The following is a 25,750-nucleotide window of genomic DNA, read 5'->3' as shown; positions in this document are numbered from 1 at the left end:
ATGGGGGGGGGAGAATAGATAGAATTATCAAATGGAGGATGAGATGGCAAGGCATGTAGCATGCATGGGAGAGAAGAGAAGTGCATGTGAAGTTAAGTTTTAGTGGTAGAACCTCAAGGAAGGAGACCCTTAGGAAGATTTAGTCATAGATTTGATAGTATTAAATTGTATCTTGGAAGAAATAGAACTGGACTGGATTCATCTGGCTCAGGATATGGACCACTGTAAGGCTCTTGTAACTATGAATAATGAATCTTCTGCTTTCATAAATTGCTGAGAATTTCTTGCATGGCTAAGTAATTACTGGCTTTTCAAGGAGGACTGAGGAGTCATCTATATTTCTGCACATGTCTGGTAACCATCTACCACATTTCATGGCGTCAGGACCAAGAAGACCCCACTCTAAATCTTCATTGCCATGAAAACTTAAAAATATTTCAAGAATTCTGCTTCATTTTGGAACATTTTTAAATTTTGAATCTTCTGGAAAGAAAGCAGATAAAACAGGCAGTAAGCAGAGCCATGCAACATTGCATCCGAGAAGATACAACTCCTTCAAAGCTACAAACTCTCTGACACAACTGTCATTAACTTCTACAAATATTGTTTTTCGACATTATCCATTGTCTTGTCTTTATCTATAAACCGTTCTATTTTTCAAAACATGTTTCAGAGATTGGATTCTGTCTCCGTCTTCGAAACACTGTGTTTTGAAAAATAGATGGGACAGTTTTTAGATAAAGACAAGATGATGGATAATGCCCAAAAACATAATATTTGTACCAATGTACCATTGTCACAAACTTTTAGATCTTAATCACTAGCTTCTGTTCTTGATAATAAATATTTAATATACAGCAGTTACATGTATATGTCCCTTAACCCTTTGAAGCCTGAAATTTATTTACATAATGATTAAATTTCAGTTCCTACCTCAGAGAAGACACACAGACTCTTCACTACAAAGAGCCAGATGTACTGTTATTTACGATATAATCACCGTTTATTATTAGACTCCTACAAAACCCACAGACAGAGACAAAGTGCAGAATTTGTTAATGTTAAAACAGGTGATACATCTAGTAATCACTGTGCTTTAAAGGGTTAATAGAGAATTGTTGACCACCCTAAGAAGATAAAATTGTTGCTATGTGAATTAAGTGAGCACTATGTCATAAAGTCATATGGGGAGTGGAGGTATAGCTCCACAATTCTTGACCTTGGCACTAGATAGAGATGGTCAGCTTCATGCCCCGGCCGCTTTACCCCCGGTATCCATTGGATAGGCAGCAGGGTGAGCCCCAGAGCCAGTCTAACGCTGTAGAAAAAAAGACAAATTTTGTAATACTGGCATTTGAAGCCAGGCCATCGAGCCCATAGCACTTTGGTATACCAATTGAGCTGTCCCAACTCCAAACATCCTAACAAGTCCTGATAAAGTTACCTATAAGTTACTGTGGACTGAGGTTAATACAGAAGCAAACATAGCAATCAATACAAATTTTATTGACACTGTACATAAAATACATGTTGAGCGTACAAATTGGCAAATCCATCAAAATACAGGACTGTGTCTCCTTTGTTAAAGCACATATCCCGTTTAATCTGTATGGTATGTTTGTCCAGTGCGGATTTACCTAATGGACTGTTTTCAAGAAACCTAACCCCTATGCTGTATGAAGTTTTACTGTATATAACAATTTTAAATATTTGTTACACTATATTCTTATAATAAATTGTTCACATCTTTATTAGGCATCCATTTTTCTAAATAATTGAACTGCTTTACATATAACAAAAATTTCCCCCCACATAGAACATATCTTGAATGACATTAAAGGGAAAAATCAAAAACCAGTACTTTAATAATTCTGCTTGCTTTGTTTTATTCAGTTAATCATCACCATACATCATGGTGAATGTACCAGTTCCAATTAGTGACTGAATTATATCATATTTAATAGCCTTAACAGGCACATGTTCCTTTACATACATGTAATACAAAATACATATTTTTTTTGCAGGTCACATTTGACTTAAATCTTTTGTGCAGCAAAGAGACCATAAATCACAGTTCTACATGGTTGAGATATGAGCATGTTCCTGTTGTATTCTCAGAGTCTCGAAGTCTGTGACCACAACGCAATATATCTGGTGATGTAAGCTGCCTTATACCATAACTATTATAACCCACACTAACTGTGTAATGGTAACCCCATCACTGGCTTCTGATGAGGCGCAACCCAAGATGTACAGTGGCTCCCAGTAAAGGAAGTAGTCCCAGCAAACCAAAACCACCACGCATTCTTTTCTTGGGATCTGGAACATGAGAACATTATGTGATATTTAACTCTTTGTGTTCTAGTCTCATTCTTAACTGTTTCACCATCAAGCCCTGCCACAGAACTACCTGCTAGAAAAGCCAAAGCTGTTTGGGGGTAAATGCAGTTCTACTGAAAACCCCAGAGTACATTCTTGAAATGACAACAGGCATTGTCCATGTGAAAGTCTGTTCCTTCCTGTACATATTGGTGTGTCACATTTGATGACATCTATTGATATATGCTATATAGTAACTGATTAACACCAAACCAATCTCTTTGGCTGGGTTTTAATACAAGTACCCGATCCAATCCAATCCAGTCAGTATGTGGGATACTAGCGGTTAAGCAGCATATTAAGAAGTGCCCTACACTTTTATTGGAAAGTATGACAATTTAAAAATATTTAAGAGATAATTTGTCATACCATTAAGACATTTTAGATTTTGTATGTTCTTTGTACAAAGGGAAAAAGGGTACCTCATTCTACATAGTGACTAAGCTACAATTTATTTCTGAAAATCTGTGCTACAGCTTTAACATACCTCCAGTGTAGTAGCCTTGGGCATATGCAATTCGGCCTGCCAGATAGACAATACCAGCGCCTGCGCTTACCACCGGCCACTCCAAACCTCCCAAAAGTAGCAGCACTAAAAACTGTGGGTAGTTTTCCAACCTTGAAGCAAAACCATTAGCATAAGTCTAAAGGTTACTGGACATATACCATCGCCTTGTTTTGGTTGAAGCTTGCCCTGCTTCCATCATCAGATAAAAGTACAAAAACTACTATGTGGATTCAACAGATGGATCTAACTTTTATCCCTGTCCAGGAAGGGGGGAAATGCCAAGTTCCAACTAAACAAAAATGCTAGGCTCAAACATTCTCCTGGTTTAATCTAAAAAGTTAAACACATGAATGTACGGTTTACACGGAGCTGCCAGGAATGTATGTGTATAACGACAGAGCGCTTCTGGCATATGCTACAATCTGCATGAGTTTGTCAGTTCTGGAAGCAGTCCATATCTCTGCGCCTGACTTGATGAAAGAAATTTCTGACTGAGGGGCTCAACAATTTGCAAGCTCCAAGATAACGGCACTGCAGGATTCACAGAAGACTTGCCTTCATGCTACCAGCTACTGTTCTCAGCTGATTGGAATTTCCTTAATAGTACATAAAGATCTTACGTGTTCTGATGTGCACGCTGGATGCAATTGAACTGGACATTGTCTGGGCTGTACATTGTTGGATAAGGGATGTTGAACTTCTTGCGAGCCTTACCAACCTGTAAAATAACAAGGCAGAGATGCATGCAGAGAAAGAAAGGGTACAGTGAGGCATAAAAATTTTGCATAAAGGGAATTCATGATTGAGAGGTTATATCTATCTGTCCAGCTCCATGTTCCTTATGCACCCTGATGGCAAATGCTTACATCAGTGTAAGTTTTAACTAAATTAAGTTGGGTCCTTCTTAAGGAGCTAATAGTTTCTCAGCTACTCAAATTCCCATCATTTCATGGAAACCAAAGGGTCACTACATTGTATACAAAAGCCTGCCCCTGGTCCCTGTGCTATGCCCCATGAATCCATCCACATTTTCTTGTCTGTTTCTTTACAGTACATTTATATATTATTCAGTCTATGCCTGTCTTCCAAATGGTTTCTTTCTTTCAGGTTTTAGTGTAATCCACTGTGTGGGAATGTTTGGCAAGACTTGTGACAGGTGTTGCAGTGCATAATTGGCAATGACATCTCTCCCATAAGTTTTTTATTATCCCTGGCATCTGATTTTTTATTATCATTCACAGATGGCAAGAAGGTGGCCCTTCTATATCACTTAGCTGGCTTGTGGCAGTTGTGTACTACTGATAGTTTTTTGTTGCTATCCTCTGATTTCCGAGGCAGGTCAAAAGGCACAACACAGGCTTAGACATGGCAAGAGATCACTTAAATACCCACACAGGGGGGTTAGGGAAAGTGATTTCCAGATACCCTCCATAAAAATTCCAATTCCTAAAGTGCAGAATATAGAACTCCATGCTTGTTGGCTCAAAACATGATATAATATCCATTCGATGTTAATAATTATAGGTAAACATTGTAAATTATTGAAGCTTTCATGGTCACTGTATGCATATGCAGTCTCTTCAAGCAATGAGCTGTGCAAAAATGGTGTCATTATCCAACATTTTGGAGACTGTCTCTGCCTCCGTCATCAAGTCTCGATGCAATGAGCATACAACTGCCCATTGATTGTATAGCTATTTATACATACTGTTGCTTTCAGAGCCCACTGAACAGATGTCTCAATGATCATATAAATCCCTGATGATGGAGGTAAAGACCATCTCTGAAACATTCACTACAAACTCCACTTTCACAGGGCTGATCTTGTGAGAAGACTTGATTGCATGCTTGCTGTACACTGCTTCATTTAGTGCACCCTATTCTGTGCTACCATTTCTGTATTTTTTACCTTCTGCTTGCTGTTTCATAAAGGGATAACGTTTATTGCACCCCAAAGGACTAGAAGTATCAGGCCTCTACTGGATCTGTTGTGGGTTCAGAACTTGCTAGTGTCTTTCTGTGAGCCAGAACTATCCTGACCAAGGCCCTCCTTTTTGTCTGTCAGCTATATCCATGAAGAGCCAAGGATCTCTAGTCTCTGCCTGGCTGAAGCTGGGCATTGGCACTGTGTATGATAGGATGAGTTCTCCTACTACCCACATTTCCTCCATGTGGCACGCTCCTAGATTCCCATAATATTCAGGTGTCCCTCAGTGGCAGTCACTAGCATACACTGTTTCTTTCCTAAGGCTAAAAGGTCTCTAGATATTTCATCTGAAGACTTTTTGGTGTCACTTCTACAGCCAGGGGATAATGTTACCTGCATGGCCTTCCAGGTTACAACAAACGCTGAACCTACGGCTACAAGGATGCAGTAGCCATACTCTTTTGGTATGGTGATGGTAATAGGAGTGTTGTTTGTGAGGGTACTGAATGTCCTGTAACATAAAGTTATGAAAGATCATTTAGTACAGTAATACCTCAATTTGCAAAGTTTTGGTCTAATGAACTTGTTACCATTACCAATCAGGTCTGTCTAGCAGTAATGCTCCACAATTGTGTTCAAGGGGGTGCATCATTTGAATATCAGCTGGTACGCCAGCTATCTTGACATGATTTTTTTTTTTCTTTTTTTTTACCCCCCTCCAGGCAAATGGCAGGATAGTATATGCAAATTACATCATGGCTGCTCCCTTCTAAATTCTTTCCAATTCATTATTCATTAGCCATACTACCACAATAGGAGCTGGTACAGTGACTGGCTACAGGCTGGATGACCAAGGAGTCAGAGTTTGAGTCCCAGTAGGATCAATTATTTTCTCTGTCATCCAGACCAACTCTGGTGTCCACCCAACCTCCTATCTAATGGGTACCAGGGACTCTTTTTCCCTGGGATAAAGTGGCCAGGGCATGATGCTGACCACTCACCTCCAACTAGTGCCGAGGTCAAGAAAACGTGATCTATACATCCACTCCCCCATATGCCTTTATGGCGTTGTGCTTAATTAAGCACAGGGATAACTTTATCTTTTTCACCTTTACTATATACCATGATGCTGTATAATCTTAAGGTACTGAAGATGCAAAATAATCCCTCACTCCCATTACTGTTATTTTGCATGACTCCATGTAGCACAGCATATCCCAGACATTTCAGAAGAACATGCTATCACCAACTTCAAGACTGAAGCTCTGGTGACTTGCACGGCTTGCCCTTTTGAGGAACAGGGTAATTTCCTCTGAAATGTCGGTGAGCTTCTACCAGACTACACGTTATTGCATCCCAGAAGATAGTGTGTTATTACAAATTATTCGCAGTATATTTTACCGTTAATAACGAATTTGCCCAGGCGATGGTCTATGTGATCTTTGCCATTGTAATATAAAGTTCATTAATTCTAATGACACACCAGTAATCAGAAGGTAGACTTTGGCATTGGTGACGGCGGTTCTCATTTTTATATTTTCACTGTCTAACGTAACCTGATTATTAATTTCTTTATATAAACAATTTTATATGTAATATACTGCGACAATAATACAAACCCTGACATAGTGGTTGCTGTGTGAAAAAAAAAACTAGAAAATGCTGAACAGATACTAAATTCAATCCTTGTGACTTATCTATTCGTCCTAGCGTGATCAACGGGATAAACGGTGACTAGTCACTTTCGGCCACGGATTATAGCTACTATCTCGCTAACGTTGGTACGTCTGTTCGATCACATTCCCTTGTTCAATAATCTGTGAGCATTACAACGTTGGTGTCAAAGTTCAAATGGTTGTTGCTGACCTTGCCAGCTGTTTTGCCGCGTATTTTCTGTTTGTCAGAAGTTCGTAGGTGTTTGAATCATTCCTAATGAAAACTGAGAAATAAAGAAATGTCACTGAAAGATATAGAAGTAAAACTGAAGACGCTGGGTGTGAAGAATGATGTAGCGTCTCTTGAAGCTTTCGTGAGTAGTCTGGAAGATGAAAAGGTAATTATGATACTTTCGATCATGACCTGTGTGATAACATTATTTGCATTATCCGTTGTTCAGTATACGCTTGTATAGGAAGAACAGACGACTCCTTCAGTGCGCCAGTCCGTGTGAAGAGATAAGTTAAAATTATAAATGAATAACAGTGTATTGCTTAGATTATACAAGCTGAAATTTATCAAGTATAACCCCACCAGAGTCGTGTACATTTTAACGAATAAAATCACTGTCACTCATCACATGCATAACAACAGTGCGTCGTCAGCTGCCGCTATCAAAAAATGAAATTAATATTAATTTAACGCGTTTGCCTCGTGACAGAGGAAATTGTAAATCTGTTACCATACATAATTTTAGAATTACTGAAGAATAATCATTTTGTCTCGTGTTTCCTGGGGCCGTCAGGTATGTGATGTTCTAATCTAATTTTACTAACGGTTTACAATAGTTAAATTCTGCATAATGGTAATCACATATCTGGTTCTGTGGCAGAACTAAACAGAGAATCCGACATAGGTGTTTTGGGTTATATCGTCATACTTTAGCATAAGGAACATCCTCCCGAAGTTTGGCACATTCCTCCTGGGACATCCTGTATATCAGATAAGAGCTTTTCAACAGAAGCAGTCAGGGCTGGTGTAAATTTTAATGCCTCCCACCTCCATGAAAAACAGATGACATTTGTAAAACTTTTGTCACAATAACATTGTAGTTCCAGATGTGCCAAGTCATGATCAGCAGAAATTAATTTTCACTGAACAAGGAGCAAAACACACTTCTGAAATATATTGCCTCCTAAAATTATTGTATTCCAGGTAGTTGCTTTGTTTGTGTGTGCTGAACCAGGCTAACTTGAATCTGAGCATTGGTAACCAAGTTAAAGTGAAAATTAAAATGCCACCTTACTTTTGAATAGCAGTGAAATTATTAATTTATTATTTTGGTTGGTATCTGCACAAACATTTGTTTAAATTAATTATACTTAAAGAGTAGTTTCCAGAACATGACCTTTGATGACAGTGTTATAAAATAAGCCTCAGAAATAAAGAAATCATAATTGTTTTCAGAGAAAGGGAAAGTTGCTATGAAAACGGTATGCTTTGTAACTGCGTTTTATGATACTGGCTTTACTCTTGCATAGGTTAAGGAATGTTTTATTTTTGCAGATTTGCTCTCTGGTATCCTGTAAGATATGCCATTCAGATGCTCCTCAGTTGCTCAGTTACCTTTACCGAGGCATGCCCCAGAACAGCGCTACAGAAGTGAAGCGTTTCAAGGTAACTGATTACTGCTAGAAAACATATTCTTAAATCATGACTTCAAATACTTTTGAGGAGCATCTGTTGTCATCATCATCGTCATTGCCTTGATGCACTATTTCCTATTCATTTTACCTTGGTTTTGAATTCTGTCCATTGCTTTTGGGAAATGTTAACATTACTACTTAGTAATTTAGAGACTTTTGTCTGCTCATTATGAGCTATACAGACAAAAACTTAGATGTTCTCCAGATGCTAACATTGTTTTTAGGGCTGTCGATATATTTAAAACTAAAGATTGTTTCCTTCAGTCGTATTTTATAATGGCCACAGGACTTTCCTATTTAATAAGTATTCATTGTATTCAGTATAAATGCTTATATCTTTCATGTAACCTTCTAATTATAATTAAAGGTCTATTTATCACAGTCCATCAATAATGCAACAATTATTAAAATATTCATGATTTAACCCTTAACACAACATGTTTCAGCCATAGATGGCCATCTTCAGGTGTTTCACTGCGTCCGAACTGATGCACTGCTTTGATGTGCACTAAAACTGCAGTCCACTTAAAATAATATAAATAATTACTTAAAATCCATTAAAATTTTTTCTTATGAGATCTTTCATAAAATCCTATTCCACCTCATATGGGGAGTCATCCACTTGTTTAAAGCTATGTGATATGTTATAACACATGGACGTTGCCCCATGTGAGGTGGAATAGGATTTTACTAAAAATCTTAATAGAAAAAAATTTAATGGATTTTAAGTAATTATTTATATTATTTTAAGTGGACTGCAGTGCGCAATTTTAGTGCACATTAAAGCAGTGTAGTAGTTTGAACACATTGAAACACCTGAAGATGGCCATCTATGGCCGAAACATGTTGTGTTAAGTGTTAAATGGTGAATATTTTAATAGTTGTTGCATTATTGACAGACTTGATACATAGACATTTAATTATTGATTTGCAACAGGATGCTGAAATGCAGAATTCTAATTATAACTTTGATTTATGTTAATGTAATTGTTGTTGCTGTTATCATGATCATCACATTTTAAATTTTTAAGTGATGTAACTTGCCTATTTTATCTTTTGTTTATTTTTTCTTTACTCATGTTTATCTTTTAATTGTCTGTTCAGATGTTAAATTATAACCTAACTAAATAAACAAACTGAATTGAAAGTAATTATTTCATCCACCTTCATGGTTAAAATTATGGTGGTGTTTGGTGATTTTGATGGCGTCACGATGGAAGCTATGGCTTGTTATATGTTGGATATGTGGCAGGCTAAGGAGGTGAACTTCTTGCAGGTGACTGAAAGGGTTCTCAGGGGACTGCAGTCACAGGAACTGCAGAACAAGCAGGTGAATGCTATTGTGAGTAGGCTGGTGTTGGAGGTAGAGAAGTTGACACCAGCCCAGCTTGTGCAGTTCTGTGATTACTGCATTCACTGTATACAGCACGAGGATGGAGAGCGGACAAGGTGGGTCAGTGTCATGGGTTTGTTGTAAGTGCAGTTGATCCTTGATGTTCCGTAGTTGTATTTTAGACATCCATTAATAGGACCTGGCTGGCATGTGACATCTCAGAAGTTGTGACGCAGACCGTTAAGGACTGGATGCACTGAGACCACTGTGAATACTGGATGAAGGACGTGAAGGGCTTTGTTAAGGAAACCTCTGCCAACAGACGTTTGAGCTACATAGGAAGTCGTGACCAAGCAGGACATGGCAGTATTACTGTTAACTGATATTCAGGACATGCTCACATCAAATCTTGGCCAGGTTTCCAGATTTTCTGACTTGTTCTTTCATGTTTTCCTCAGGCCCTCCTAGTAAGTTCCACAGTAATACCTATATAGGACATGACCACTTCCATTCACATCCTTTCTGATTCATCTGTTATCATGGTGCTCGGTGTTATGTAGTCTAGCTACTGACAACATGAACAAATGACCCACAAAGGAAAAAGAAAGAAGCTGAAACATTTGACAGGGCTATTTATAGACTTCTGGGTCATGATACTGTGTAGTGAGCAGAGTCGCATGACTCCCAGAGTTGTGAGACAGTCAAATATGGCTGTGAGTCCTCCAGATCTTGGAAAGACGAATGACTGCTGGCAGCGACCAGCAGGAATTTACCTTACCTGACACTCTGCTGTCAAGTGGTTACCAATATTGTGGAGGAACATACTGCTTGCATTTATAGGTATCCAGAGATGTAGGAGGTATATTCCTTTGAAGAAAACAGTAGAAATATTTTTCTGAAGACTGAGGCAATATGTTCTTCCAAAATGTTGATAAATATTTTACCAGACTACATGGTATCTATCATAACTGAGAAGACCAAAGTGTGAATTTAATTTGTATTGGTATTCACTGTTCCACAAGGCTAATGTGGAGAGAGGAAGTTGCCTGTGGTTACATAATGAATATGTTGATCACATCTCATAATGACCTGAAAGTGCTTCCTCAGTCTTCCAGAGTAAACTTGTTCAGTATATTGTGTCTTACTTGCCAGTCATATAGAAGGTATGTGGGGTTGAAATCTTAGATATTGTGAATGATTCGTATTTTGCTATGATTTTCTTAATACCTGAACTGGGACTTCACATAATCTGTCCTGGGAGAGAGACAAACAATTCATGTCTGGGTCCATTCATTGTTATTAGAATTTGTATTCTTATCGATGCATATTTCTTTTTATAAAGTAATATTTATATTAACACATTTACTGCCTGTTCCACCACCTGATGGGTTAAGTTTATTCTATACCAGTACTGATCCTGTCAAGTGATTGTCACCACCATGAACATAAAATTCATATTTGAATATCTGTAGGAGAGAAAATTATATCTAATGTAAGTTTCTCCTACAGACATCATTCAGATAACACATAAACTTGAAGTGTAGTTTGTTGAAAATTGAAAGAGTTGAAGCATACACGTGTTTTATTCCAATTCCATTCTGAATGTAGAATATTCAACATCCAGTTTACATGGAAAAGTGGCTGGCCCAGCAGGTAAACTCCCAGTATGGGGGCACCCAGTCAGTGTGTTAAGGAATTGAAATCCTGTGTGTAATATAGAGATGTGAAGGTAAGTAGTTTATGTACTTGTAGCGAAACTAAAGCTGCCTCTTTGTTTTGGATGGGAATCTTGCAGCTGGAAGGACCTGCTCCCAAAGCTCTTGAGTGTCCTTGTTTCTAATGACTCAGTGAACCATGCTGGTATAGACATGACTGGCTCGGAGTACAAGTCAGAAGTCATCAGAACATTACTGATGGTGCAATGGCGACCTTCAATTGTCACGTCTCTGGCTTCAATGTTCATGTAAGTGAAACCTCAGTCCAAAGATGAAGAGAAGGATGCTTAATTAAGAATATGAGAAATGCTCACCAAACCAGAGGCTCACAGAAATGACAGAGATTTAAGGTTCTCGCAGCTGAGAGTTTAATTGTGGTCTTCTTGGATGAGATGCCTGTGTAATCTGACCTGCTGCCTCCATCTTCAGGATAGAATACATAAATTTTAGTGCTATCATTTTCAGTTCCACCCTGAAGGTGGAGGCAACAAGTTCCTCTGAAACACTGGTATCTGTCTGCCAGATTATATAGTGTAATATCCAAGACAATTATATTGATAATATTCACTGCTACATGAATTTGAAATATCACATGAACCTTTTTGGTTACATAAGAGGAAGGTGATTGACCAGATGATTGACTGTCAGCTTCTCTAGCAGAACCTCTGCTCTGAGGAATATAGTTTAGTTTGGTTCTATGATGTATTTCAAGTTTGTTATATGTTTTGTGGGTATTCGGTTATCACAGTGAGGTGTCGCTGACCTCTGAACAGCACCTGCAGGTGGTGAACAAGCTCTGCTCTAGCTTTGAGCAGCTGGCCCCACCAGAAATACCACCTTTAGTGCATCAGCTGCTGCAGCTCTGTAAGAACAAACATGGTGTAGCACTTTTTCTCAGACTGCAGGCTTATTTCTGCACACGGCTTTATAACAGACTTCTGTCCACTGCCAGCAGCTCAGAAAGTACCAGCTTGGTTGCCAATGGTGATTCTATAGGACTGGGTAAGTATTACAGCCTGTGTATCCAGTGTTTTTTTAAGCCATTGTGCATGTCTGCAAACAAGCAATGTATACTGGCAAACCTGTCAGAGTCAAGAGTCTTACAATTACCAATGTATTCCATTACCTTCAATATATTACTGTATTAAATGAAAAGTTGTCAAGAGGGCTGTCTCTTGATGCTTGGTTTTACACAGTTCTTTGTGATGTTGCAGCAAGTGAGACTGAGACGCAGGCTGCCGAAGCTACTGTGTTGTTCCACATCCTTCAGTCCGCTAGGTTTGGCCATGCTAGCATTAGGAATTTCTTGAAGTTTATGAAGAATGTAGCAAATGCACCAGAACTTGTATTGGATCCGTTCCTGCTGACTGTACTGCTGTCTGTTTCAAATATATCGATTTATCAAGAGCAGGTAGGTAATTACTTTTTCAAATGGCCTGGAATGACACCATATGCATATTTAATGGTACCTGTGGCATGAGATCCTGGTAGGGTCTCTCAGAGGTAGCCAAGGCAAATAATGGGGACCCGATAATAGGTAGCCACTGGTCCTGAAGGTTAGGGGTTGAGCATAAGGCTAACAACCATATCTCAGGAAACATTATATAGTAAGAAATATGGTGGATACCAGATGGATAATTTATGGAAATGTATGAAGACATATTACTGCAGTGGAACCCTCATTTTTAATATTCCTCAATTCAAGATTTTTTCTCATTCAGTTTTCAGTTGTGATCTGAGAGATAAATTGTATCCATTTAAAATTTTCCATGGTTCAGTGTTCAGATCCATTGTTCCCTAAATAAATCTTTGTTTCACTGCTTGGAATGTACTCAGTTTATCAAGTCGTTTGGCCACATAAGTAGAATGTATCAAACAGGGGTGGCTAAGAAAAATTTTGAAATCAAGCCATAAGGAAGAATAAAAGTAGGAAGACCTAGGCTGAGATGGCCAGATGATATGGACAATGATTTATGAGAGCTGAGAGTGAAGAAACAGATGTAAGAGGAAAATCATAGAAACAGATGGACATCTGTCATAAAGGAAGCCAATGTTATTAGAGGAACCAAATGGTAAGTTTGTTCTCTGTGAGTTATTTAATGATGTATTCAACACAAGATGTCTGATGAATGATGAATTCTAAGAGAGAGAGATAGAAGGAAGTGGTCATGGTGTAATTGAGGTACTATCTGAGCATTTGCATGGAGGACCTGGGGAAACCCATGATTACAGATGGTTGTTGTTCTGGCACAGCAGAAAGAAAGCATCACAGCACAATTCTTTTAGAATCCTCAAATTTGATGCATTTTAAATGCTACCATCTGCCAAGTGTTGAAAATTTTGACTTTTACAAAATTTGCTGTTTCTCACAGCATATGGCTTTTTTGTCATTATATCTTAATTGCATAGACAGAAAACGTCTGGAGCAACTTTTGCCCTGAATATGAAATTTGGGGGGAGATTTTATATATTCATTTAATATTCCTCGATTTGAGGTCGTCCCTCACTGAGCATTCAATTTCATTGATCCCAAGTCAGTAATCTCAGTGTTACATTACTTCCATTTAAGATTTTCCTAAGTTTAGTCTTCAGATCCACTAGTCACCAAAGAAATCTTACATGGGGGCTTAATTTACCCATGAAGGAAGAACACCTCTGGCAACCTAAAATGGACAGCTTGACATTGTAGGAATTACAGCTAGGGCTTCTGTGTTAAGGGGCACGTGGTAGCTTGCTTGGTTGAGGCACTATGCTACAAGCCAGAAGGTCACGGGTTCAATTACCGATGAGATCATTGGATTTTTCAGTTGACCTAATCCTTTCATCCACACTGTGGCCCAGGGGTCTACTCAGCCTCTGACAAAAATGAGTACCAAGAATCTTCCTGGGGCTAAAGGGTGGCCAGCCGGCACATAAGGCTGACAACCTCACTACCATCTCTGTGAGTCAGTTGTCTAGAATATGTGGAAGCCTCGATGTCTCACAACTGTATGGGCCTCCATGGCATCTTACATATTTTTACTTCTGTGTTAATGCTGCGTGAATACTGAAAGGATCAGTTTTACTGTTGGTGCAGGTATTTGATGTCTTAAAGTGCACGATGCAGCGAGCAGTGCAGGAGGAAGAGAAGAAGGTAGAGTCTGCTTGGCTCCGTGACATGATGCCCAGCTGCTGTGATGTGGAGTTTATATTCACTAAGCTCATGGCAAATAGGTACAGTGATGACATACTAGTTAATGTTGTGGGTAATATTCTAAGTGAACTCATTCTGGCTTACAAGTTGAACAGAGCTCTTGAATTTAATTTTGTCGTTCCTTGAAGGAATATTTGTATGAAAAACTTGTACATGATATCAGGCATTTTCACAGTGGTGACTAAAGATTAGTGTGACACCATATAGTCTGTAGATCATTAACCAGTATTTTGGAACTGATGTTCTTGTGATTATGCTGCCTCATGCTAAATATGATTTTATACAGTAAACCCTCAGTATATGAGATGAGCAAGGAATGTCCACTGTATCTGAGTGAAGGGGTATTCGTGGAAGTACACCATAGGATACATGGTCAGTACACGCAATAAATGTAGAAACACACAGTGTGATTATTTAAAGATTTTTCTAACTACATAACCTTCTTAGTGTCCCGACATATCTAAAAATCTAAAAATTGTATACATCCAGATTTTGTCTATTATATCATTTTGTTATAATGAAGGATTATTGTATTTTGTTTTCCAGTCTCCGAGAGCGCAGCTCAGTAATGGAGGGGTTAGTGAACCTGGCATTTATACTGTTAGGAGCAAAGGCTGCTAAAGGGAAGGAAAGTGTGGCAGAGAAGCTGAGGAGGTTTGGCATGTTTGTATTAGTGAGACTTACAAGAAAGCATACCGAAACAACAGGACCTGTCCTGCAGCGGCTAACAGATTGCATTATCACCGGACAGGATATTACACAATACACAGGTGGGCATCGGAGCACAGCACTGTCATTCTGTATTGTATATTTACAGAAACTGAAACACTGATCTGAATTTTATGAAATACCATGATAGTGTTACTGCATTAAGTGGAATCATAATTTAGTTAAATACAGTGGAACCGTGCTTAACGAGCATAATTCATTCCAGAATCTTACTCGTTAAGCGAAACAATTTTTCCCATATAAATTAATGTAAAATACGATAATGCATTCCATGCCGAAAAAAATACTAAAAACATTTTATGAATAACGTTTATTCAAAGAAAATTATGTATACATTGTTAAGGAGCGTGAATCATCTTCATCTTTTCTTCTGTGTGGAATGAACCAACCTGGAATGCGAATTCGATTTGCAGAAAAAAAAATCGAAATAATTAGTTTATTATTTATGATGCACATCTAATTCTTTTTTACTAGAAAGCTATCTAGAGACATTTGTTTTTCCCGACGCTTCAAAATTTGGTGAAAATGTGGCACAGCATTATCATTAAATAAATTTGTAGTGCGCATAGCCACTGCCTTATTAGGGTGATGCTTCTCAATGTACGATGCAACAGTTTCCAATGCTTTCGGCATGTCTCTTACTGCGCCAGAAGATTGTTGCTTTGCTGTTACCTCCTCCTCTGACAAACTCTCCTCCATAACTTCTTGCTGTGAAACACAATGCAACTCCATAAGCTCTTCGGTGGTCAGCTCTTGTGCTGTGCTCTTCCACAAGCTCATCAATATCATTGTTATCCACCTCCAGCCCCATGATCTTGGCCAAAGACACAATCTCATTGACTACATGCTCCACAGGTACTGTCTCAAACCCCTCAAAGTCCCATTCGACAATGCTCTCTGGCCAAAGCTTCTTCCAAGCAGAAGTGAGGGTTCTCTTGGTAACCCCTTCCAACACCTTTTCAATCTTCTTGAGTCAGGCAACGATGTGGAAGTGATATTTCCAAAACTCTCTGGGAGTGAGATTGGTCCCTACAGTCACCTCAAAACAATGCTCGAAGAGTGTTTTAGTGTACAGCTTCTTAAAGTTAGAAATAACCTGCTGGTCCATAGGCTGGAGTAACGGAGGGGTGTTGGGAGGCAGAAACTGGATCTTGATGAATTTAAATTCTTCAAGGAGGTCATCTTGTAGGTCTGGAGGATGGGCAGGAGCGTTGTCCATAACAAGCAGTACATGAAGTGGCAGATTCATTTCAAGCAAATATTTTTTCAGAGAAGGACCAAACACTTTATTGATCCAATCAGTAAAAAGGTCATGTGTCACCCAAGCCTTGTTGTTGGACCTCCAAATCACATTTAGCCTGCTCTTCTGGACTTTACACTTCTCGAAGGCTCGTGGAGTTTCTGAATGGTAAACAAGCAGTGGTTTCATTTTCAAATCACCACTTGCATTGGCACAAAATAGCAGCGTGAGACAGTCTTTCATTGGCTTATGGCCGGGCAATGCATTATCCTCTGCTGTTATATAAGTTCATTTCGGCATCTTTTTCCAGAAGAGACCCGTCTCGTCACAGTTAAAAACCTGTTGCGGCAGGTAACCCTCAGAATCTACGAGCTTCATGAAGTCGTTGATGGCGTTCTCTGCTGCCTTTGTGTCGGAGCTTGCTGCTTCACCATGCCTTACAACGCTGTGGATGCCGGTTCTTCTCTTAAACTTCTCAAACCACCCACGGCATCCCTTAAATGCTTCTTCTTCGGCTGTTGATGATCCTGGCGTCTTCTTAACGAGGTCGGCAAAAATCACTATCGCCTTCTCACAAATGATGTTCTCGTTAAAAGTGTCACCTTGCAATTGCTTTTTGTTTATCCATATGATGAGAGACCTTTCAACATCGTTGAGAATACATAACCGTTGCATAGATATTCTTGTCACTCCCTTTGAAGCCTCTATCTCCTTATTCTTGTCCTTGTTCTTGAGGATAGTGCAAATCGTTGATGTAGACCGATTGTATGTGCGTGCTAGATCAGCCACACTCGCACCTCATTCTCGCTTTTCAATGATTTTACGTTTCATTTCTAGGGTTATTTTTATTCTCCTATGGCTGTCTTTTTGCGGCTTTTTCTTCAAGGACGTTTTTGCAAGGGTTATTAAACTTTGCGCAAAAAAATCACAAATAATATGTCTGAACATGAGTTTGGAAAAATGTGTGATCACAAGCGACACTAAGATGCTAGACGAACGAGTGCTAAACACAGACTGATGTAGTAAGCATACAATCCGGGACTTCCCCTCTCGTCACTCGTTATGCGAGTCATTTTTTTACAATTTGTTTTGCTCTTTATGCGAATTACTCGTTATGAGAGGTGCTCGTTAAGCGAGGTTCCACTGTATTGCCTAGCATGCGTGGCCCTGCCAGGAACATATTTATGCTCCTGCTAGCATGGCTTGCCAGGTGATCAGGGCATGCATCCTTCCCAACACTTTCAGGTAGCGTCAAGTTGGAGATTAATATTGTAACATGTTTTGTTACTGAAGACGCCGTAGAGATTGTTAATTGGTTTATTCAACAACCTACAAGTAACGGCTACAATTACTTATCACACAGTTGTGGGGTTTCACACTTTATAACCCTAATCGCATTAATCTGTTTACACTGTTGCGGGGTTTCACGATTTATAACCCTATGCGCAAATCAGTTCACTCGGCCTTCAGTAGTCTACATGTTTACAGTACGGGAGCTAGGTATCACTGTATCACACGCTCCCAATTACACAATTACACACACGTCCGGTTCTTCTTTCCGCGACGGCTGCTATATTCCAACTCAACTCGCAGGCTGCTGCCTTGAGAACTCTTGATAACACACTGGTTCGACTACTACTGAACTCGGCGATGGCCACATTTCCACAACTCTTCGCAGGCAGCGCAGCTCTCTTATATAGTGGCTGTGTGTGCCTGTTACGTAGCAACACTGTTACCTCACACCGTCTTACGTCACTGCGTGTTGCGCGTTACGTTACTATGCGGAGGGGGGAAGGGGAGCACTGACTCATCCGCCACGTCACTGGGGCCTGAGTTGCCATGTTGCTGCTGGGTAGGGAGGGGTTCTCCATTGCGCAACATGTCACAGTATTAAGATGGATCTTACGAAAATTGGTTGTGAAAATGTGGTCTGGTTTCATCAAAGTTCACGATGCAGGCCAGTAGTGTTCTTGTGAAGACAGTAATGAATCATCTGGTTCCATATAAGGTAAAAAAAAATCTTTTGAGTAACTGTTAGCTTCTCAGAAAGGACACTGCTCCATGAAATTGATTTATATCCAACCTCACATACCAGCTGGAAACCATGAAAACAAAATACACATGCTGTTTAAATGTAACAAAAAAAGTATGACTCTTGCCATCTGTTAGTTCTGTACATTAACCACCAGAAGAGGTATCAAGGAGTGTAAATAGCAGAGACACAATGTTCAACTTGTCATAACACAGCAATAAATTTACAAAGTAGTAGTGCAGAATTCATCTTATGTTTGGCCTGTCCTTTAAAGTTACACTGTCAGAAGCTTTTTGTAAAGAGGATAGGAAAAGATCATATAATCAAACAAGGACAAAATAATCTGCAACTTATAGCAAGGCATGAATTTTGTCAATTTAGAACATGTACTTGGGGAAAGTAGGATTGTAGGAGCTTGCTGACAAGGAGGAGGGTTCACCTGTGTTTTTCCTGAAAGGAAAATTTTAGTGACGCTTTAGTTAAAATACTTAGATGACAAATGTAGCAAGCCGCGAACCCTCAAAGGCTATTTCTCATTCCCATCAAGGGAAATTAATGATTAAGAAACTGCAGATTTGACAAAGAACTCCCACCAGAGAGTCAGATCCACTGTTTCACCCTCCTTCCTGGACATGACAATGCAGTGCTTTTCATTTTTAATCTTTAGTGCATAGTGTAGTGATTACAATTTTTGGAGAACATGTTTAAACTTTGTGAATACGGGAATGCCCATTTGTTCTCCAATGGAAATACAGAATGCTTCTTGGCGAACCAAGGGGGGACAAATACTTGTGTTGGGAGGTTTTCAGTTTTTTTTTCTAAAGCAGGTGTGGTGATGACACTGCGAGACCTCAAGAGAGTCACACGCCGACTTCTGAACCATTAAGGTGCATAGTCCATGAGACTTAATGTATCCCTCCTGTATGACCAGTTGTGGATTAAATATTTTGTGTTAAAATCAGTCCCAAGTATCAGTGATTTAGTCTAGAAACTTCATTTGTATATGTGTCCTGGCTTTTACTACATGAAGATTGACTCCAAATTTGTATGTGGTACAATATCAGACATGACTCCAAATTTGTATGTGGTACAATATCAGACACATCAGATTAAATTTCCAGTATTGAGTAAATTTCATTTTGGTGGGGGGCTGCTGTGTTGTGTCCCTTATGCAGCTTCACTTGAACCACTGCCCATTACACCCATGTTCTCAATCCTTCAGAAGGAAATACTGAGCTACCTACCTGCCCCGCCTCTTCCAGTGAAATGCCATGCTCAAACCTCCAGAGGAGATTAAAAGTGGAAGCTGGGGCATGCAGAAAGTAAAAAAGTGATGCAAATCCAAAGGACATTTACACCCAGTGTTCGTAGTGTGTGGCAGAAAAATGTTTTGTTTATCATGTTTCTCATTCTTACGAATGTGTTCTGCAGATTGTCTGCATCAGATGGCAATGACTATACCACTGGTGTTCAACGAACACCGTGCAATTATCATTGCTCTCCTCGAGATGCTCACTAAGTTACCAGGACCTGTTGCTGAAAATGTGGTGTATGCAATGTTGCCAATTGTACGCTCATTCCCTTCTCTGCGAGATGTTCTCATCATGGTGTTGCGCAAAGCCCTGTTTGCTCGGTAAGTCCCATTTCAAAATTTTTATAATTTTTAACAGATTTGAAATTAGCGCTACATAAAAACCACTTGAGATAAGTGGCAGCGCTACTGATAAGACACTGTCACTTGAAGGGAACACTTTTCAAGTTGGGACTTGTGAATAGTCAAAGCTTGTACATGAGTAATGACAAGGTAGAAACATCCATACATTTAGTGTTTCAGGCTCTACCTGAATCAGGATTTCATCATTTAGGTCTCTTTAATGGCAGATACTCATTCTGTGTTACATTCAAACCCCAGACTTATGACATAATGCTCTCACAAAGGTGGTTTCTAAGCGTAATTCATTATAGCATGGGATGCGTAGGGTTATGTTCCTGAAGCTCAAGGTTCAGACCCTTGTTTCAATGTTTTAACCGGTATTGTGCTGTAATTCTGTGTGTTTATTATAAAATCATTTAAGGAGCATCAAATAAGACAGTATTAAATATTTAAACCATTAGAAATAAGGCGTGTGTGTTTCAGGTTGTAAGAAAATTTAAAACATTCTTCTGATGGGTGTTAACCTAATGTGTTCGTAAGTCAAGAAGTCATTGGTCACGGTAAGGCTGTAATTTAATGAGATTGTAGGTCCAGAAATTTATAAGTTGGGAAGTTGTATGTCAAGGTACAATTGTATTTGTCTTTTGACTCCATTTTGCACTTCCAGCTTTCATAAATCATTCTCTGCATCCTCAACCCTTCAGTGCTGGGGGCATTTAAATCGTTTTTCCACTCCAATGCCGGTGGCTATTTAAATAATTAATTCAGAGAATGAAGCACTTAACTTAAAGCGTAATAAACGGGAAAAAACTGGAGTTTTGTTTTTCAGATTTTCACACAACGTCCAGAGAAGTATATAGAATTAGAGTATTGATCCACACTACTTTAAAATTATTTTTGGGCCAGTAAGCATATAAAAATTATTAACAATAGTATCGTATTACCTTAAAAATTCAGCTATGTGTGTGGTAGTCACGGAAACACTCAATGCTGCCCTCATTTCCAACAGCTTCAATCAAGGCACGATCATCTAACTTGCTTTCAGTGTCAAAATCCGAATCTGACAGACTTTGTTCGGAATCACTTTCAAGCAAACACTGTAAGTCCTCGTCACTCAACACAGCTGAACGTCTCTTGCTTGTCCCAGCCATGGCTGCTACATGCAAACTGCATTAGCTATGTGGAACAAAGGGAACCTCAAGGAATGCAACAAGGCATTTGTTTATCATATCCAACAGCAGTCATATCAGAGGTCAACGTCACGTATCTTTCTTGTTAGGTTTTCTACACATGGTTTCTCATTCCGTTCAAGAGGCAGCACTCGTCACTGGCTGAATGGAAATCGATTTTTTCTTCGACCAACATGCAGAGAGATCACAGACTTTGCTTCGACCAACATGCAAGGAGATCACAGACTATAAACCTAGCATATTCAGTTCTTAACTACTCCAAGAGGTGGAGATAGATTTGTACGGCAATACTGCACCCTAGACGGCGAGCTACAAAACTTCTTCGGAGACTTCAAATGTTAAAAAAAAAAAAAAACCCCCCGTGAAGTTCAAAGTGGGATAACGAATATACGAAATGATTGACAGAAATTTCCTCTTTAATTTCATAGCAAAAGTATTACTTTACATGAAAAGCAGCACAAGACGCATGACGTCGCCCGGCGAGATGTGGCATTTAAATGCCGACGTGCGATGTATGTCACTCGGCACTGAAAGGTTAAACTGAGGACATTCCATGTAGCAAGGTGTAACTCATCCTCATAACCTATTCCTTAGTTTCCCAAACTTATCCACTCAGAATCTATTTGTTCGTCATCTTAATATATTGTATTCCTGGTTGAGGTTGTTAGCCTCATTCCCATCTCCCAATATGAAAGACAGGCTGCTTATTGTGTGGCCTCCAGACCCTTTGAGTGGCAAACCAGGTTCAGTCCTAGGTCAGGTTATATGTGATTCATGTCGGTTACAGTGGCACTGTGGTGAATTTTCTACAAGTACTTCAGTTTCACCAGTGCATTCTCATTTCACCAACAGCTTCACTTTCATTAGTCATACTATTTGGTGCTATATAGTCTTGATACTTGCAGCACTGTTTAAACGGCAAACTTCAAAACTAAAACCAACCCTGTGTCTTGTCTAGCTTGGTTGCTAGTAATAACTCTATGCCCCCATTAGCATAGCTCTCCAGATGTTCAGGGCACCCACACCTTCAGATTAAGGCAGTAGCCCACAGGAATGACTCTTTATTCTAGTTATCAGACCTTCCTATCTTACCTGACATTTCCTTGCCTTTAATTTCTATTGGCTGTGTGTTACGCTATTGGAATGGCACCCGTATGGATCCGCCTAGCCCATTGTTGCATTTCTTCAGTGCCATTTCCATTACTCCTGAGTTGGGAACGGGGCCAGCTCAGTCAGTATAATTATTAGACTACAAGCTATATGACCAGGGAATTGGTATTTGATTCCTGTCACGGACAGATGCTTATCACCATCATGTCCACTACCCAGTCTTCTTTCTTTCCCAGAAGATAAAGTGGCTGCAGAAGGTGATCACTCACCTCCATTTTGTGATAAAGTTAAGAATATGTGAAGCTGTGCCTCAATTGCCCCATTCCTCCCAATCATCTTCATGGCATGCGTTATCAAAGAAGTTGAGGCACAGCTTTATCTTTTACTTCGCCTTATTGAACCTCAGGTTAACAGCTGTCTGCCAGCCCTGTACTGCTGGAGGATTTAAAATCCCCCATTTCCAAATGATACAGTGTTAGGAGATTGTGACATACTGCACGATTGTTTCGTAGGGATGTGGGGTTGAGGAAGATGGCTGTGTCGGGATTCCTGCAGCTGCTGAGTAACCTCGATGTGAAAGGGATGGCAGTACTGAGCAGTAGTCAGTCAAGTCAGCGCAGTCAGGGCCGACCTCCAGCACACAGTTTGTTGACGCAGGTAACATTCCAATTGCTTCAGATGACAAGGATGAATCTGGATATGTTGGCTCAGGCGATAATGCTACAGACTTATATTTGGAAGGTACTCAATTTGAAACTCTTGTCAGGCTTACGGGTTGTTTGACTGAGGAATCAGGGTTAAATTCACAGCAGAGGCAAGAGATTTTTCCTCCTCTATAACGTCCAGACTGGCTACGCGGCATGTTCATCCTCCTATACAGTGGGTACCTGAGCCTGTTTTTCCAGGAAGAAAATGGCAGGGGCATGTAGCTAACAGCTCACCTCGATCTAGTACCAAGGTGAAGAATGGTGAAGCTATACCTCAGCTCCCTAGTATCTCTTAATGTCATGGTGAATAATTAATTAAGCCCAGGGATAACTAGTTTTCTTCTCTCTCTCTTAACTTAGTCCCAGTCAAATGCCAGGATAGCACCTCCAATTATGTTGTGACTTCTTCCATCCAAATTCTTCACAGTTTGTTCAGTAAAGTGCACTACTCTTTCATGCTATATAATGGTATCTGTTAACAGTATCATCAAATAAACCATAAACAGATACTAAGAAGCAATATATAATAGCCAAGAAAGTGGTGACAAAGATATCCTTGTGTCTAGACATCGTATCATATTAGTGTGTAAGGTAAATGTATATCTGTGCCATGAAAGCTAAAACACATTCTTAACTTTGGTGGAGTCGAGTGGTTAGTTGGACACTGGCTGTGTTACCGCAGGTACCTGTTGGATGGAAGGCTGAGTAGGCCCCAGAACTAGTCTGGATATGGTAGTGGGGAGATAGATTTCTGCCTGTGCTTGGAATCAGATGCCATTCACCCAGCCCATAGTCTGTTCACCCTACAGATGGAGTTATCCCACCCCCTGTATATGTGGCAGGATGGAGCAGATGGGCAAATGAAGTTAAGCAGCTTTATATATACAGGTGTTCCAGGTGTTTGGTGCCATACTTCAGGAGCATATTGAGGGTTCCCCATGGAACAACTTCGAAATAGGAACCCATGTCCGCAAATGTAAAATAGCAGCGCTAAGGTGGCATTTAATATCATTTTGTTTAAACTTGGCACCTCAGTGTCAAAGAGCACACACAGGCTTACTACTGCCTCCAAACTCTGAAGACTCACCTGCTAGAGTAGATGTTGGAATTGGTGCCCTCTATTTTCAATGCATGCGTTACATCGACAGAACAAACTTTGGCGCACCCTTTCAAATATTCCAGGTGTTTCACGGATCACGTCACATACAACAATTATTCTGGCCAACAGCTTGAATTCATTATCTACAAGCGTGTCATAGATCAGGCTTTTCACATGGCCCCAGACGAAATAGTCCAGAGGTGTCAAGTCTGGGGATCGAGGTGGCCAAGGCGCTGGGCCTCCTCTTCCTGTCTCTTAAGTGTGCCGGCTCTCCGTTATGCTGTATCCACATTTGCCTCCACACAATCAGTGACACGTCTTCTAGCAAAATCGGAAGGATACGTTCCAGGAACACGTAAAAGGGCCCATTGAGTCGTGGTTGTAGGAGGAAAGGCCCAATCAAGTGATCGCGAATGATGCCCGCCCAGACATTTACAGAAAATTGTGCCAGATGGTGACCAACTACAGTAATGTTGGGATTTTCGTCAGCCCAAACGTGGCTGTTTCGACAGTTGAACCAGCCATCCCTTGTAAACTGCACTTCATCTGTGAATAACACATGATTCAGGAAGTTGGGCTGATGTAAACACTGGTTCAGTATCCACTGACTGAATTGAACTCGTAGTACGAAGTCAGCTGGACCTACGTCGTGTACTCGCGTTGGATGATACGGATAAAGCTGTTGGTCGTGCAAGATCCTCCAAACACTTGATTTTGGTGTCCCCACAATCTAGGCAATGGCACAAGCGCTGGTGGATGGCTGTTCTTCTATGCAATGCAGTTCGACATTGAGGCGCCAAGTTTAAACGAAATGATTTTAAATGTCGCCCTAGCGCTGCTATTTTACAGACATGGGTTTCTATTTCAAAGTTATTCTATAGGGAACCCTCAGTACGCTCCTGAAGTATGGCACCAAACTCCTGGGACACGCTATATATACTTTCAGTTTCACAGACTGTGTGTGTGTGGGGGGGGGCACGTGCACTTGCACGCGTACACAGGGTGGTTTGGGCATTTTCCAAGATAAGTGGAAGGAAAACGTGAACTCAGGATCTCATGAATGTGAAGCAGAAGTGCTAAACACTTGTCCACAACATTGTGTAGGCCTTCTTACCTATGGCCTGTCACTTTATCCACTGGACTATAGAATCTAACCTGCAACATTTATTCCAGATTGACTTGGAAGCAGGAAATTCTAGCACCAACAATGAGGCCATTTGCCTGGAGCTGCTGGGAGTGTTACGCAGATGTTTCATGCAGCAGGCTGACGTAAGACTTCGTCTTTATGAAGGCAAGTTAAGTCATCATCATGTTTAACAGGTATTAGGTTCTCACAGCGATGAGTTAAGATTGTGGTCATTTGTTGTATGACACAGTGTAATTTGGTAGATTGGCAGAATGTATCAGAAGAACCTGATGTCTCCAGGTTACTCAATGAAACTACACAGCATCACGTCTCAAAAGACCCCATACAGTATTTTCAATTGTTGTTATGTCAAACTGTTGTTCTTCATTGTAAGAGAGATACTCATATTCAGTAATTTCCACCAGCTCCCTGCCCAATGTAAGAAG

The 25,750-nt window shown here is 40.0% G+C and overlaps 2 protein-coding genes across 3 annotated transcripts in view; one reads left to right on the top strand and one right to left on the bottom strand.

The window, feature by feature from the left end:
• Nucleotides 1-1,485: 1,485 nt before the first annotated feature.
• On the bottom strand, nucleotides 1,486-6,564 carry LOC111874145 (microsomal glutathione S-transferase 3-like). Its single transcript, XM_023869381.2, has 5 exons — nucleotides 6,434-6,564; nucleotides 5,208-5,325; nucleotides 3,508-3,605; nucleotides 2,867-2,997; nucleotides 1,486-2,319 (listed from the first exon to the last, which is right to left on the bottom strand). Exons 1-5 carry the CDS (start codon nucleotides 6,439-6,441, stop codon nucleotides 2,219-2,221), a joined length of 456 nt encoding a protein of 151 aa, XP_023725149.1. The 5' UTR covers nucleotides 6,442-6,564; the 3' UTR covers nucleotides 1,486-2,218.
• Nucleotides 6,565-6,641: 77 nt separating this feature from the next.
• Nucleotides 6,642-25,750, top strand: part of LOC111874144 (Fanconi anemia group I protein) — a 41,143-nt gene continuing 22,034 nt past the window's right edge. For both annotated transcript variants that reach the window (XR_002844494.2, XM_023869379.2), the window contains exons 1-11: nucleotides 6,642-6,867; nucleotides 8,037-8,147; nucleotides 9,453-9,625; nucleotides 11,305-11,472; nucleotides 11,973-12,226; nucleotides 12,439-12,635; nucleotides 14,301-14,437; nucleotides 14,964-15,187; nucleotides 19,850-20,051; nucleotides 22,885-23,029; nucleotides 25,352-25,469. Coding sequence is in view for 1 of the 2 variants with exons in the window: in XM_023869379.2 (XP_023725147.1) it covers nucleotides 6,769-6,867; nucleotides 8,037-8,147; nucleotides 9,453-9,625; nucleotides 11,305-11,472; nucleotides 11,973-12,226; nucleotides 12,439-12,635; nucleotides 14,301-14,437; nucleotides 14,964-15,187; nucleotides 19,850-20,051; nucleotides 22,885-23,029; nucleotides 25,352-25,469 (1,828 nt within the window). In the remaining variant the exon portion in view is untranslated. The remainder of the gene's footprint in view (nucleotides 6,868-8,036; nucleotides 8,148-9,452; nucleotides 9,626-11,304; nucleotides 11,473-11,972; nucleotides 12,227-12,438; nucleotides 12,636-14,300; nucleotides 14,438-14,963; nucleotides 15,188-19,849; nucleotides 20,052-22,884; nucleotides 23,030-25,351; nucleotides 25,470-25,750) is intronic.

Source organism: Cryptotermes secundus, unplaced genomic scaffold, assembly GCF_002891405.2.
Source record: "Cryptotermes secundus unplaced genomic scaffold, Csec_1.0 scaffold26, whole genome shotgun sequence".
Classification (NCBI taxonomy): Eukaryota; Metazoa; Arthropoda; class Insecta; order Blattodea; family Kalotermitidae; genus Cryptotermes; species Cryptotermes secundus.
Note: the sequence above shows the minus strand (reverse complement) of the source record. Positions and strands in the feature narration are given on the sequence as shown.